General features: G+C 44.9%; 1 protein-coding gene across 1 annotated transcript in view; it reads left to right on the forward strand.

The window, feature by feature from the left end:
- The window catches only part of suclg2 (succinate-CoA ligase GDP-forming subunit beta), a 112409-nt gene extending 99771 nt beyond the window's left edge, over nt 1–12638 (forward strand). Inside the window, exons 10-11 of the mRNA XM_061220909.1 lie at nt 3740–3860; nt 11570–12638. Of these exons, the coding sequence (XP_061076893.1) occupies nt 3740–3860; nt 11570–11682 (234 nt within the window). The 3' untranslated portion in view covers nt 11683–12638. The remainder of the gene's footprint in view (nt 1–3739; nt 3861–11569) is intronic.
- The last annotated feature ends 3861 nt before the right edge of the window (nt 12639–16499 follow it).

The following is a 16499-nucleotide window of genomic DNA, read 5'->3' on the forward strand; positions in this document are numbered from 1 at the left end:
AGTTGGATACTTTAGAAGGTATAGAGTTCAAAATAAAAAGGTCAACCCTGGAATTATTCTCTCCTGACTCACTGAAGCTCTAACGAGTGAATCCCCTGGGTCTAGACCTTAGTAATCATCTTTTTAAAAAGTAACTCAAACTTCCTGCACTTGGCCCTTACCTTTTTTAATAATTTATAAACCGTAAAAAATGAAAATAAAAAGCAATCTTGCTTTATTTGCAGAAAGGTCTCATGTATAACTTTGTACCATTTAGAGATCAGGTTTTCTTTTGATCACATACAGGTTTATTGTAACAGACATTTAAACCAGGGGTGCTCACATTTTTCGCATAAATCTGCACTGTATTTCAATGTATTAACATGTGATCCCTGCCTCTGGTAGTGGGCCCTGATGCCAGCTTGTCTCAGAATCTCATGCCAGACACATCGACGTCCGGAGTTGTGTCGGAGCGAGATAAGGAATCCTTTATCCTAATTTCTGAACTTTGTAGATGGGCTGAGATCAGTGGGTAGTGAACTGATCGGGAAGCCCTGGCTCGAGTGCCGCTCCACGTCCAACGCCGCCTGCCACTAACTGTTGGAGACGTTTCACTCATCCCCAAAACTGACGAACTACAGAACGGGATGCAAGATGGGCCGCTAATGCTAATGCACACAGCCCTCACCAACAACCCACGCACACACACTCACACACACACTGAAGCCTGTGCAGTTAATACAGATAGAAACACCTCAGATATTTTAAAAGAGAGAGTGCAAGAGAGAAGGGGAGAGGGAGAGGAGGAGAGAATTCCCCAATGGGAAGATGTTCCACAAAGTGTCTGTTGAAGCAGTATTGTGAAGAACACATTTCCAGAGCGCGGGATGTGTGTTTGAGATGTGCCTGCTTGTGTTTGTGGAGGGATTACTATTTTATCTGTCTTCTGCTCTCACCCAAAGCGTGGCTTTAACCCACCCTGGCACCTGATGAATCATTGTTTGAAGAGCAGCCATTTTGATGTCTGATGTATGGATTTGTCAGCAAGGAGAGATGGCTTCTGTAGAAAATGGCCTTTTTTTGTTGTGGCTCTGGAGACGAGTCAAATATTCCAGTGGTGGCTTTAATCCTAAAATCACTGGATTTGTTTTTGCACTTGGGTGAATTACGTGTGTTGGATTGTTTGTGTGTATTTGCTTACTGGTTGATTGGTTTGCTGAAGGATTGATTGGCGTCCCAAAATCAGCTTTTGGAAGACATTTTGTATTTAAACTGTCTTCATTCTGTGTCACAATTCACTGTGTGCCTATCAAAATGAATAAATATCCTTTATTAAGTCGACTGTTAAGCACCTACAAGTAGACAGCTGCATCTGTCTCTGTAAACAAACGTTGTGTTTTCATATCAGCTATGTGTTTCTTAATTGGAGAGGGAAACGAGCAGTCTTGCAGAATGCCAGCGACACCAGTCATTGTTAATGGCGGAGGCTCCTGTGATGGTCCAATGTAAATATCATTACTACAGAATCCACTGCTCGTGCCCTCTGCAGTACTGCTGGCGGATTAGTGAAGATTAGAAATAAATCTGCAAAATTAAGCCTGTCTTCTTATACTTAACTTTTTCTCAAAACTGCCTGCTGTAATTACATGGCTGATTATTGCAGATATCTAACCCGGGGTCCAGAAAACTCAGCCATAGTGATCATAACATGAAGGCTTTTCACATGCAGCATAGCCCAGCTATTCAGTAGCGTTTGCGCTGAAATGCTCATTTGCATGTAGCTCCGTTTCATCGTGTTCAGCAGACATTTGCTTGTGATTTAGTGCACTGGCTACAGTAAATCCTTCACAGGCTTTGCTGCAATGGTTTGTGTTGCCTTCATGTTGATTGCTTCTAGTTTTAGGATTAAAAAAAAAAAAAAACCTAGCTTTGATAACTCTTCAGTTAGGAGGTAAAGTTCAGCCATAAGCTGCAGAAGGTGGGGGCAGGGGGTACATACAGTATGAAGGTTTCTTAGTCATTAGATCTTATTTTGTGATTATTTTTTAGTAAAGTGCGCTTGATTACTAAGCCTGTAAGAATTTTTTTATGTATCGTGCAATTAACCCAACTGTGTGGTCAAGTCATTCCATTGTCCTGTCTCAACTTTGGCCTTAAAGCCTATGTAAAGCACTTTGAATTATCTTTGTATAAGAAATGTGCTATATAAATAAACTTGCCTTGCCTTGCCTAAAGCAACATTCAGATCCTCATAAGACAGCGAGACAGCATGATTTCAAGTTTCCAGGAGTTTCTGGCAACAGCTTTTTCTGGAAGACTTTCATAGTTGTTTGACATTCATTTATTTCCTTTATTTATTTAATTAATTTACTTTCTGCCGATTTTACCATGGGCATAACACATACACTTTGATTGATTAATGTATTGATTCAGTTTAACAAGATTTATTGTGTAATCACTCACATATACAGGTTATTTATTAAATATCACCAAATATGAGAAGTGCAGGAGCCGCCTGAGTTGTGTTATCAGAGTGGCAGTGCTTTCATCCTGGAGTAGGTGACCTGGGGGGCACAGGAGCTCCGCAGTAAAATCAAAAAGCCCTCGTGGCCGTCCTCTTCCGTACTCATCGTAAATTCATCCTTTAGACGGGGTCAGATGTTCCGTTTTGACCCGTCTCTTCATTTTGGTTTATTCATAATGACTGCAGAAGCTTCGCCCCATCTGTGTATACTGTAATATATCCGCCTTGTGCTTTAGACGCACTCGGCCCAAATTTCCTGGCATCTGTCGGAAAATATATTTTCGGGCCGCTAAGCGTTTGTGCCTCTGGAGAGCCGTTCAGGAGGCTGAAATGGGGGGGGGAGACGCGGGCCATCTTTGACACTTGTTCAATTCTGACCCTGCGCTCCCGGCACCGTACTTACTGGCTGGAGTTCAGCTGTATTTCCTTCTCCCTTTTCATCTTTCTCAAAACGCTGTCAAGCACATCAAGTATGCCTTATAGGTGCAATGTACATGTCAACTGCAAAGTCCCGCAGAATTCAAACCAACATGGCGGCCCAACAGGAAAGCGTTTGAGTTGTTCGGGGGTATTGATTTTGGACTGCAGATTATATATAAAATAAAGGAAACCGTAGTATCCCTCCTTGTGCAGATCTTGACAGCCTTGCTCCTGATGAAACTGCCAGCTCATGCCCTTGATTAATATTTGCGGTGGACTGATACAGAGTTGTTTTGCTTGATGTCTCAACGCAGTGGACTGACATCACAGTCAAGGAGTGTGTGCTTTCAAACACAGTTGTGTCCCTGTCTAAAGCATATGTCCGTGATCAAATGTACAAGTGAATCCAAATTGGTGTGCAGCTAATTATTGAGTCTGGGTAATTGATGGAGATAAAACTCTGCATGTACAAGGGCCCCCCTGGTAGGGAATAGCCTGTCTCTTTTGAAGATGAATATAATGAACATAGTGCTCAGCCCAGAATGCCTTATTACTGTGCCATTTCCAGTGGTTTAGGTTTCATGACTGTCCCCCTCCTGGCTGGTCAGATGAGTCAGCTAATTATGTGTGGTGTGAGTTCAGTGGAGCTGCTCCGGGCTGGGTAGGTGTTGGGCCAAACATGAATGTGTGTCGTGTTCCCACGCTAAACCGCCCCTCTCCTCTCCCCTTTTCTGTTCTCTTCTCCGCTCCTTTCCTACCTCATCTCCCACTCTCATTTCCTCTCTCTCTTTCCACCCGTCTCCTGTCCTCCTGCAGGTGGAGGCCATCTTGGTGAACATATTCGGGGGGATCGTGAACTGCGCCATCATCGCCAACGGCATCACCAAGGCGTGCCGCGAGCTGGAACTGAAGGTGCCCCTGGTGGTCCGCCTGGAAGGTGGGTACGGAGGCAGGGTGTCGTTCTACGCCCCCTCCAGGACAAGCTGAGAACGCAGTTGGCTGGACCTTGCTCGGAGGTCAGCGGGGTCGTTTATGCTTATTTCAGTGGCGAGCGGGAAATGGATGCGTTCCTGTGCTCTGTTTCTTAATAGCGAGGATGTCAGCCTGTCCGCCGCTTCCTGACGCTCTTCAGGAGACGGACGCGCTGCTTGTCACTCGCGTCACGTCGGTAGCGGGGTGCGGGGGACGGCGGCGTCGGGGCCCCTCACCTGTGCGTTCTAATGAGGAGCCGTGGCCCCGGCTTGGGGGCCGCCGTCCTGTCCCATCTGGTCATTAGGATAATTGGCAGGAAACGGCTGACTCCTGCATCCTGGGAGAGTCCAGGAAAGCTGAACTTCATTAGTTTACACTACTTCATTTGTTCAGCAATGCGCTGACTTTTCAGGGTTAGCGTGAGCGCCTTCTCGGCGCAGCAGTTTTGCGTTTGACGGTGTGAGGCACGTCTCACGGGCGTCACGATGGTGCAGTGGCTACCGCTGTTGTCTCGCAAGAAGAAGGTTCTGGGTTTGAGTCTTACCCTTATCCTCTCTGTGTGGAGTTTGCACGTTCTCCCCGTGTTCACGTGGGTTTCCTCTGGGTACTCCGGTTTCCTCCCACAGCCATAACATTTAACCCAGGGACTGCAAATGAAAGTTTTCCTTCATCGTTAACTCTGGGAGGCATTTACTGAAAATGTTATTAATGTGCATTGTCCCTGTCAAATTAACTAATGAATTAAATTAAATTCAGTGTGCGGATTTCAGAGTTAAACGTTAATGCATTTAAAAGGGGCCCCGATGTTGCGACTGTCTGCTCTGGTTCTTCACATTATATTTTTTTAGCGGGATGCACAAATGTGTTGTTTAATCAGACATTTTAATCGCTGCAGGCTCAGTACCGAGCAGCATCCATTCTGCTCCACTGCTGTTTATGCTAAACCCTATAGACTGTGTGTGGGTGTGTTTGTGTGTCTGTGCGTGGATTTGTATTTGAGTGTCTGTCTGTGTCTTTGCAGAGAAAGTGAAACTTAGGGGCAAACCATTCCTTATTCCAGGAGGAAAGTGATGTTTTGACAGGCTGGTGGTCATCTCATTATAATGCTATAAAGACTAGCACACAGGCCTGGTCACTGGCCTCTTCTCTTCCCATTGGGGCAGAGAGACAGCTGTCCCTTCAGATTGGCCACATGTGCAGCCCAATCAGAGTGTGCCTGAAGTGGAACTGAGAAGTAATGTTCCACACAGATATTAGGAAGTTGTTTTTTTTTCGCACAGCGAGTGGTCACTGTGTGGAATTGCTTGCCGTATCATGTCATTGGTGGCCGAAACATTGGGGGTTCTCAAGAGCAGGCTTGATACAGTGCAAGATACTATTTAGGTTTTAGGCAAACTAAGCAGTTGGATACACTTTAGTGGTCGGAAAAGGTGAGCATTGCTGGGCTGAATAGCCTGTTCTCGTCGTTATGTTATGTTATGTTATGTTATGTTATGTTATGTTATGTTATGTTATGTTATGTTATGTTATGTTATGTTATGTTATGTTATGTTATGTTATGTTATGTTATGTTATGCTATGCTATGCTATGCTAATGTGTGCACACATTAACATAGCATAGCATAGTCAGGTGTCAGGAGTCAGGCATGTGCTCCTGTTCCTTATGTGGTCATACTGTAAGTTTTCTTTAACCCTGCTGGGAAAGTAATTTTCTTGCTGATGCTGGGATGTTCGTTATTTAACACGCAAAGCTCTGTTGTAAACTGTGTGGGGGCCCTTTTTTCACCATGTAACATTGCTTAATTAGCAACGTTCTTCTCCCAAATACATTAATCTTTTAGCACACCAATTTATCCATAAAAAGAATGCCAAAGCCATTAAAATATGTCCATTGGAGTATTTGATCCAAGTTTTAACTATAACCGCTACAAGAATGGCATTAGTATGAGGAATCGTTTGGAATCAGTCTGCGGCATCTGGCTTTAAACAGATTCTCTGACACCAATTTCTACACAATTGAGACAATAATGGCAAGCTGCTCAGATAGAGGATCAAGCAGGGCTTATGTGTTCTCTTATTAATTGGAAACCAAAGCTTGCTTCATTGGTACTTTTATTTATTTTTTCCTCTATCTCATTATATTGTAGTGTAGAATGTTGCCATATTAGATGTGGGTTGGAAATCAAATTATGTATGCAATATTGCACGTAATATCAGTCGGTGATGAACTGATGAATACATGTTTCCTTAACACTCAGTTCTATGCGGTCTTCACACGTGCACCACCCTTGTACACATACCTGTACGTGCACACTCACAGGGGCACACACGTTTCCTCACGGTATTCCCCCATTTGTGCGCGTGTAATGGTGCGAGAACAGTACAAAGACATTTCTTGAAAACTCTTTCTCTGGTAACAGAATAAAACCTTGGTTCATAAGACGCACATACACACTCATGCACGCACCCACACGGTCACACACACTGTGCCCACACGACTGACAGAGAGACCTTTTCCCAGGAGCATGTGGGAGGGGTGAAGGGGTTAAACATTGCGTGAGGTGTTCTTTGTGACAGAGTACGTGCTGTTCTCCGGAACCTTCCACCCACAACGTCGTCCAAGGCCCGCTGATAAAAGGCCCTTTTTTAAAGTGATTATAACCCTATTGATTCGCCGTTAATAACACATTCCGCTCTGGTCTTCCCAAGTTAGGAGGGAAATTTTGCGGGTATCGCGGTGTTCCCGGCCTGATTAAAACTCGGTTGATCCCGAGGTCAGGCTGGGAGCCCCGACAGCATCATTACAGCTGTAATTGAGCAATCCGTTGCCAGGAGCGTGGAGCAGACACAAGCCGCAGCAGCCGGATGCACACTGGGAGAGATCACAAACACAAATCAGCCTCGGGACAGCACAATCGCTACAAAAACCTCCTTAATAAAAGAAAGAGGCAGCAAACGATAGCAAAACACCCACAGAGCTACGGCACATACTGAGAAGCACGAGCTAAAGCTCTAATGCGCCGGCTCCCTTTCTGGGACAGCTGCCTGTGCTGGCCTGCAAACAGAGTACACTGTCTGACCACGGTGAGGAATGGGTGTCTTTATGGGAGAGAAGTACTGAGAAAACACAGGATTACACTCATATCTTTATAGGAGAGAAGTACTGAGAAAGCACACGATCACACATTATTTTTATGTTAGAGTAGTCCTGAGAAAGCACAGGATTGCAATCTTTATTTTTATGTTAGAGTAGTCCTGAGAAAGCACAGGATCACACTCATTATTTTTATGTTAGAGTAGTCCTGAGAAAGCACAGGATCACACTCAGGCCCTCCAGAGGAGAATGACTGTGCCCACACAGCAGCCATTTGCAGATTAAGAAAAAGACATTTTGAAGCAATGCCCGAGGAAAAACATAGAAATTAGAGAAACAGTCTTCCCTGCAATGAAAAAAAATATATTTTCTTGTTTTTCCTTCCATGCCTTTTTTTATTTAAACAGGAGTGTTCCTGGGGGGGAAGAGAGGTGCTGTGTGTTTTTGGCAGCGCAACAAACATGGAGAGCCTGAGAGCACATTGCCTGCTGAAGCCAGTGTAAACGCATCACGCGCTGCGTTCTTAATTATTATTACGGCTATTGTTGTTAGCATTATTATTCCCACTGCGCTCACACTTCCTCAGAAGCCGTATTTTTATGCGTTTTCCTCAGATTGACCTTCCGTATCTGGCTGATCTTAAACCGCGCTGTTGATTATTGCTTTCTGCGCTTAGTTGCTATGCTCTGGCAATATGTGCGGCACAAGTGTGGCATGCTAATGAAGCAGTTAAAATTGAATTGAAATGGGGATGCGGCGTGATTCCTTCTGCAGGCCTGGTTGGCTTGCACTTTGGGCTATTGTCCAGCGAGCCGTCCTTATCGCTATTTGTGCTGTCTTGGTTTAGTGAAAGCTTTCTAGAAAGGGGAAACATTCTGCTCTACATGGTTTGAATGCTTCCAATTGCAGCCGGCTGGTTGTGCAACAAAGACAACATCCCCACAATGTAGGTCTCCTTCAACAATGACAACATCCTCACAATGTAGGTCTCCTTCAACAAAGACAACGTCCTCACAATGTAGGTCTCCTTCAACAAAGACAACATTCTCACAATGTAGGTCTCCTTCAACAAAGACAACATTCTCACAATGTAGGTCTCCTTCGACAAAGACAACATCCCCACAATGTAGGTCTCCTTCAACAAAGACAACATCCCCACAATGTAGGTCTCCTTCGACAAAGACGACGTCCTCACAATGTAGGTCTCCTTCGACAAAGACAATGTCCCTGCAACATAGGTCTCCTTCCGGTAGGTTCCACAAAAGCCTGCCTCTTTGAAAGGTTGTCTTTAGATGCCTTAAACTGAGTGAGTCTGGGATGCCATTCGGTTTTACCTGCCTTCATTTAAAATCTGAGAGATGTTACATTACATTACATGTGGCATGGTGACATACTATAGCGTACTCCACACACACATACAGAAACACACGCGCACACACATACACACACATACATAAATACACACACACAGACATCCATACACATGCACACATACACAGACTCAAACGCAAGCGCATATACAGGCACTCACACATATTCCCACACGCATCTATACACATGCGCCCACACACCTTTAGCCCACAGCTACTATATTATTTATGACAGTTACAACTTGATTTATGTCACAGTTTGGTTTGTGCAGTTCTTCTTCAAAACGCACAAACAACAACAAATTTAGTTTTTGTTTCTTTTTTTTTTTTTTCTCCCACCCCCCACCCACTGATAAAATGATTATTCGAGGTCCAGGTTCTACATCCTGCTAGCTGAGATGGCCCAGTAAATACATTCACTGATAATGTAATTGAATACATTGTGAGAAAAGTGTTTAAAAATCCCAACCTTGTGTCCCTGTCTGGGATGGGATGGGATGGGGTGGGATGGGGTGGAGCAGGGCTTTGGGAGCTGTGTGCTTCCAGGTGGGAGTGTTGACCAGGAAGCTGAGCTCAAAGATGCTGAAAGTAGGGCTTTGGCGGCACCTAGTGGTGTCAGGAGTACATGCATCACTGAGTCCAAGCTCTGTCCTTTCCATGATGCATTGTATCAACAAGGACCACCGTACGTTTTAAATGCGTAGAAGTTTGTATACTGTAGTCTGATACTTCAAAGGGAAATAGGATTTTTTTTTAATCATATTTTTGAAAAGCCATTTCACAGGTTGAGGTACTATTCTCAATGAAGATGTCCATGTACATGTACCTGATTCTCTCTGTGAAGTATGTCTATATGAGTATATTCCTTTCCAAAGACACAACGGGAGGGTGGACTGTGTATTTTTGAGAGTATTTGTAATATAATTGGTCCAACATTTTACCCACGGAATGTGTGTCTGGCATTGGCCCTGTGCCATGCTAATTCAATTATTCAATTGATCCTTTCTGCTGAAGACCAGGCGTTTAAAATTACTTCTTCCAACAGACGAGTGAATACACAGCGATGAAATATTAGTAGTTGAGTGCAGGCAGAAAGAAAGCCATATTGATTGGAGCGCCCTGGCTTCTGAGATTTCAGATACCACACACAATCTTAATTACACTCCAGCGAACAAACAGCCATTTCACAGTGCCTCGCCCCTTTGAACTGCAGGCCTCGTAACACACAGCACCTGCAGAATACTGCTTCAGCCCTACTGTGTGCGTTTCTGTGTGTGTGTGTGTCTGTGTGTCCGCTTGCGTGTGTGCGTGTGCGTGTGTGTGTGTGTGTGTGTGTGTGTGTGTGTGTGTGTGTGTGTGTGTGTGTGTGTGTGTGTGCGCGTGTATATGTGTGCATGTCTGTGTGTGTCTGTGCGTGCATGTTTGTGTGTGTGTGTGTGTGTGTCTGTGCGTGCGTGTGTCTGTGTGTGCATGTGTTGGTGTATGTGTGTGTGTGTGTGTGCATGTACAGTATGTGCGTGTGTGTGTGTTTTTGTTTGCATGTTTTTTGTGTGTGTGTGTGTGTGTGTGTTTAATGTATTGGGGTTCATGTAAAGAAACCTGTTTTTAACAAGCCCTTGGATAAACACTACAAATGGAAAATGCATGCAATGGGCGCAAACAGTGTTGGACGCAAACAATGCAGTGTATTGTGAGGGGATGTGTGTCACGCTGGCACACACACTAACACACACAGAGGTGTGTGACTGCAGCAGAGCACCTTGGCATGGCACACACACACACACACACACACACACACACACACACACACACACACACACACACACACACACACAGACGGAGTCCTCTGTGACAGCGCTCATGAATAAACCTGCCGTGACCCGGGTTCCGCTGCGGGCAGGGGAGAGAGACGACGCTTGGCCGCCTCTCCCACGGCGACTCCCTCACCTGTGAAATCTCCGTCCCGGCCAACACGCCCGCGACAGCTGTTTCCCGGAGACGAGCGGGCGCGCGGGAGGTCGCGGGCGCAGAGCGGCGCTCCGGTTTGGCTGCCTTCCTCGCGCCGCCGCGCCGCGCTCGTCCAGCTGCTGGCGCTTCTCTCTGCCCGGCGAACAGGGACCCCGCAGGTGGCGCTACGCTGCGTCCGCCTGGCGGCCCCGGGGCCCGGCTCCTCGGGGCCTCGCGGCGCGCGGTTACCCGCTAACCCGCGCTCGTCTGAGCGAGCCGCCGCTCCGCTCCGCCCGTCCCGGCCGACGCCCGCGTGAGCGCAGCCGGAGCAGCGGTCGCTCCGGGGAGGCCGGCGGCTCCCGCAGGTTTGGGCTCAGCCCAGCAGAGCGAGAGGCCGCACGGGCGTGCAGCTGCCTCCCCGCCGCCGGAGACGCTCAGGTACCGCGTTCAGCAGCAGCGCCCCGGACAGAAATAGCAGCGCATTACGGCCCCGCGGTCTCTGATGAAACCTCTCTTTATTCATGCTTTACAGAGGACCGGGCTCTGTCTAATTGTACGGCCGCTCCGTGGCTTGGCGCGGCGGCGGAATAATGAGGAGAATGAATTACCGCGCGCTGTGACCGGGCTGTGGCGGGGGGGGGGGCTCCCTCACTCCCGAAAAGGCGTCGGGTGTTATTGAGTGTGACTGACAGACCACCCCGCACCCCCCCTCCGCTCCTTAATCCGCTCCTGTTTCCGCCATCGCCCCGGCTTTAATGAGCTGCACTCAGCGGTCTGACGGCGTGAGACTCCACGCTCTACGCCACGTCACATGTCATTTCCTCAAACCCTGACGCCCGCTAATCTCCCTCGTCTCCACGTGTCGGCCACGTTTTTTCCGCAGCTTGGACACATTTAGTTGAAAAGGATATGCAATTATTTGCGCAAAGTGAATAAATGCGAAGTAACAATTTGTGCAAAGTAACATTTTCTCCGTTTTTGTGATTATGTGCATGTGTGTTAGTATCTGGTCTTGTTCTGCTTGGTGTCTCAGTCACTTGCAACGCATTTCTTCCCCATTCTGACATTTGGTCTGAACAACATCTGAATCTCTTGACCACGTCTGCATGCTTTCATGAATTTAGTTGCTGCCCTATGATTGGCTGATTATAAGCTGGTGTCCAGGTCTACCCAATACATTTCTCACTGAGTGTATATAGTTCTGTTACAGTGCCAGTGATATGATGGTCCATATTGTACCTCAGCTGTGTTTCTCTTGTACAGGAACTAATGTGCAGGAGGCCAAGAGGATCCTGAGTGAGAGCGGGCTGCCCATCACGTCGGCCAGTAACCTGGACGACGCTGCCAGGAAGGCGGTGGCCAGCATCAGGAAGTGACCGTCAGCACCCCCCGCCTCCCGCCTCACGCTCCGTCATGTGACCTGAGTCCAGACGGTCACAGCGCCATTCCTGTTTCTTTCGATCAGAATGTTTCAGTCTTAAACAATCACCTTTTCTCGTACTGTACCTGAGAGTATTATTGACTGCATTCTGAATGCTGAGTTCAGGTTGTGCTGCACTGTCTCTCTCTACGGTGAGATTCTTCAGGAGGGCGAGATGTCAGTCAGGAGGAGTCTCAAAGAGCAAGGCGTTGTCAACATGAAGAGAAAATGTGCTGTTCCTTGGCTGCAGGCGAGATGCTAAGGCCACATAATGCCTTTGTTATTGTTTTAAGCGCGTATGCTTCTGCCATCACTGTGAAATGATATCAGTGTCATTTTTTCATGGTTTGCCATGTCTGCTGTTAGTGCTTCGCAATATGCCAAAAAAAATAATAATCATAAGAAACACTTTATTTTATGTAGTTGCTTTATAATAATGATAATAATATAGCTATAATTTTGCTTATTGCAAAAAAAGAAACAATTCTGGTATTTGATTCCTTAAAATATCATTTATTAAATATGAGGAATGTCACAAATCATGATCATGGTAACCGAACCATTTTTTTGACATCAGATATTAAAATTTGGAAGTGGCAATAATGCAATAAATATCAAGTCTCTCTTTTTAGCGAGGATTTATACAGTGATCTTATGAATTATATAATGGTCGTACAGTATAACAATTTATTTTTTGAACATAAATTGCTAAAATACCATCTTTCTATCAACCGGAAGGTTCTGTAATACATGGCATCCTCAGGGTAATGGCATAATGCAGAATAATCCAAGACATAATTTCTGTCTCATTTTAATTGAGGATTTATTGTTGTCATGTATGAAAAAGTGTAATGTTTCATAAACTGTACCGGTTCTCTGAGAGATTAAATAAATGTGAATTTTTGAAGAATATGACAGGTCTCATGTCACATGAGAAGCCGTGCATTTTCATTATCAGAAACTTGCTGATATATTCATACTGGTCTGTTTTGTGTTGCTCCACATGACTGAGCAGAATTTCCCTGTATGGACCACTGTACCGCATTACATATTTCACTGTTAAATCTGAAAGATACAGCTTGTTCTTGAGAGCAAAAAAGTCACGAAAGCTGATTAACATATTTGACAGGTGAATGTCAGAATCCTTATTAGATACTCCACTTTCTGTCCTGATCTCAGTTCTGATTTCAGGATTGCTGAGGAAAATGAACCATTTTTCTGCTTTAAACAAACAAGCTTTCGTGCTTTTTGCTGTTGGTGGGAATGCATGTAGAGCATGGGCCTGTGTGCTCATGTTTCAGTAAGAACACAATTAGCCTTCTTCACTTGTGTTTGCTCTGCAGTTGATTTAGCGTGACTGCTTTTTAATTATTCATTTGCTGTGTCTACATCCAGTGCAAAATGTGCGCTTATTTTAAAAATGTTGGATGTTAATAGAATCGTCAATATTTATAATTTAAGTATTTATCATTTTAAGCACGGACATTTTAGTATTTTTAGAGTTAATAATTGGACGCGTTTAAGATTATGTGCAGGTTGATCTTTGTTTTTGATTCTTGGTTTATGATTTGAAATAACTAAATAACTGTGAACCTGGTGCTTTCATTTTTAACCTCAGTCTGACCCCCAATAAGTACTTTATACTGTGTACCTGTATTATAGAGAAATATGGGAATTTTCTGAATATGTGAAACATAAAGGTAACAGTCTGTAGTCATGCTGAGTAAGGCCTTCCCATACAAGTGTAAGAAAAAGGCATGTGTGTGTATGTGTGCATGTCTGTGTGCCTGCGTGTGTGTGCATGTGTGTGTACGTGTACATGTCTGTGTCTGTGCGTACGTGTGCATGTCTGTCTGCGTGCGTGTGTGCTTGTGTGTGTGCTTGTGTGTATGCACGTGTCTGTGCACATGTCCATGTGTGTGTGCATGTGTAGAAGAGGCTTGACAAAGAAAAGGCAGTGTTTCTGTCCTACAGAAGCACAGGAGACTAAGGTGAGCACTGCAGGTGGAAACATCCAGGCCTGTCAGATGACTGAGCATTTGATGAATGACCTGTCACTCGATCCCAGCCAGCTTCAGGCTCCGCCCCCACACTCAGCCCTGCTCTTCATGAAAGGGCCCCAAACCTGATTCCAGAGCGACTGCCATGCCCTCCACCTCCGCACAACTACTCCTGTCCCTCTGCCACCCCACAACAACTCCTGTGCCCCTACCTCCACACAATACAACTACTCCTGTTCCTCCATCTCCACACAACACAACAATACAACTACTCCTGTTCCTCCACCTCCACACAACACAACTGTACAACTACTCCTGTTCCTCCACCTCCACCCAACACAACAATACAACTACTCCTGTTCCTCCACCTCTACACAACACAACAATACAACTACTCCTGTTCCTCCACCTCTACACAACAATACAACTACTCCTGTTCCTCCACCTCCACACAACACTACTCTACAACTACTCCTGTTCCTCCACCTCCACACAAAACAACTATACAAGTACTCCCGTTCCTCTACCTCCCCACAACTACTCCTGTTCCTCCATCTCTCTACAACACAACTATACAACTACTCCTGTTCCTCCACCTCTCTAAAACACAACTATACAACAACTCCTGTTCCTCCACCTCCCCACAAAGCAAGTAATTGGGGGGCGACATGGCTCAGGCAGTAAGAGCAGTCGTCTGGCAGTCGGAGGGTTGCCCGTTCGATCCCCCGCCCAGGCTGTGTCAAAGTGTCCCTGAGCAAGACACCTAACCCCCAAATGCTCCTGATGAGCTGGTTGGCGCCTTGCATGGCAGCCAATCGCCGTCGGTGTGTCAGTGTGTCTATGAATGGGTGAATGAGAAGCATCAATTGTACAGCGCTTTGGATAAAGGCGCTATATAAATGCCAACCATTCACAAGTCTGCAACTGCAACTCTAGTCTTCCCCCTCTCCATAGCACAACTCTTTACAACTCTCTTCCCTCAACTTCTTTTCCTACACCAAGCCAGCTTCATTTGCCTCCTGGGGTTTGCCAACAAATAGCATTTTCCATACACAAAGTGTGAGGTAGACTTTAGCTTGTTTTTTCCACATAAATATCTGGACAGGAGCTTTCAATGCGCATTGTGGCAGCACAGTGACCATTTAAATAGGCTTGATGGTCCAATAATTGCTTATTTCATGGTCTTCATGCTGTGTCAGAAATATGCGGGCTGATGGATTGCGCTCTTGAATTTAAGGGTTGTTAAAATATGCTCTTGTGGTGACATTGTTTAATTCAGAATTGAGTAGAGGTCATTTGAAATGTGTGTGAATATACTCTCTGACATTAGTGCTGTGGTATCATAAATATAGATGAGGCAAAAACCACTTGAGGTTACTGTGGATTAAATCATTTAGCTCTAGCTTTTAACTTGGCTAATACTGACTTTGGAGAGTTGCAAATAATAGGCCAGTCACATTGTTTAAATGATATTTTGTATTGCAGGGGCACTTTAATTAAACTGAATTATGATGCCAGGAGTGCATTCATCAGCCTTTGTGACTCACCCGTATTTGTTTGAGTAATTGTGCATTCCTGCTTCATGAAAGGCTTTAGAATGTTCCAAAATTGATGTCACCATGGTAATTGCCACTTTGTGAAACCAAAACCAAAACCCCCCAATGCGAAGTCGTTTCATTTTCCTTCTCATCCAGGACAATAATGTCAAGTCTTTCTTTGAGGAAATATTGGTTATATATTGTGTAATTTACAGGTAGCCACCGCTAATATATTAGTTCAAAAAAGCAATAGCATTGTAAATTGCTTGCAGCTCTGGTGTTCTTCTGTGGTTTTGTCTCCTCTTTCTCTTGCAGTAGCTCTAAAGGAGTGGAGGGAGAAGGTGTGGGCTTTATCCAGGATTACGCTATAAGTGTCCACATCGGCTTTTGTCGCCCTGAGATCCCAGCCCCTCACACCCTGTTCTCCAACGTCAGTTGACACCGTGCAAGATTGCTTTTCCTCCCTGGAGAAAACGTTTAAGATCAGGGCCTCTTTTCTTCTGGGACCATTTGTCAAATTCAAAGTGAAATTCTTTACAAAACCCGCTGATGATCTTTAAACCGTTAATTTAGGGAAGTGCAGGAATAAACGGATGGCACTCGTATTATTGCCTGTTGACCTTAGTCCACTGGAGCATGCGAGCCGTTTCAGCACTGACCAAAAAAAATCCCATTTCACTTCTGTAGAGCCGGAGTCCATAAGCAAGATCGCTAGTAATGGAAGGACTTAAAAATCAATTCAAATTACCTTCAGTGCTGTCTTAAGAATTTGAGCTGTGAAAAAGATTGAAAGTAGAAGTGAGATACTTGTCAAAATAATCTTCAAATATCTGTTGCCTTTTTGAAGTGCTATATGCTTCAGAGAACCTTCTGGAGACTGTACTGTTGGCTAGCGCTTAATTAATCTCCAACTTTGTGGTTGATCTTGCTAAATGCTATGCTAAAACTGGATTTTTTTTTGTTTTGGAGCTACACAGGCGTCAACTGTAAAAGCTCTTCCTTGGCTACTTCGATCCTTTGTTATTACTGAGCTCACCTCTGCTCTCTTCTTAAGGATGTTCCAAACTTTTATTTTTGGTAAGCAAATAAATAGCAGTGCATTAAAAAAAAGTGAATAAAGTGCAGATATTTTTAAATAGCTTTTAGTTCCATATTTCAAATGTAGTGGTAACATTACACATTCAATTCCAAATCAAAGTATTAGCAAATTTTATCAAGTCTGCATTATTCTTTTA

This window comes from Conger conger, chromosome 14 (assembly GCF_963514075.1).
Source record: "Conger conger chromosome 14, fConCon1.1, whole genome shotgun sequence".
In the NCBI taxonomy this organism is placed as follows: Eukaryota; Metazoa; Chordata; class Actinopteri; order Anguilliformes; family Congridae; genus Conger; species Conger conger.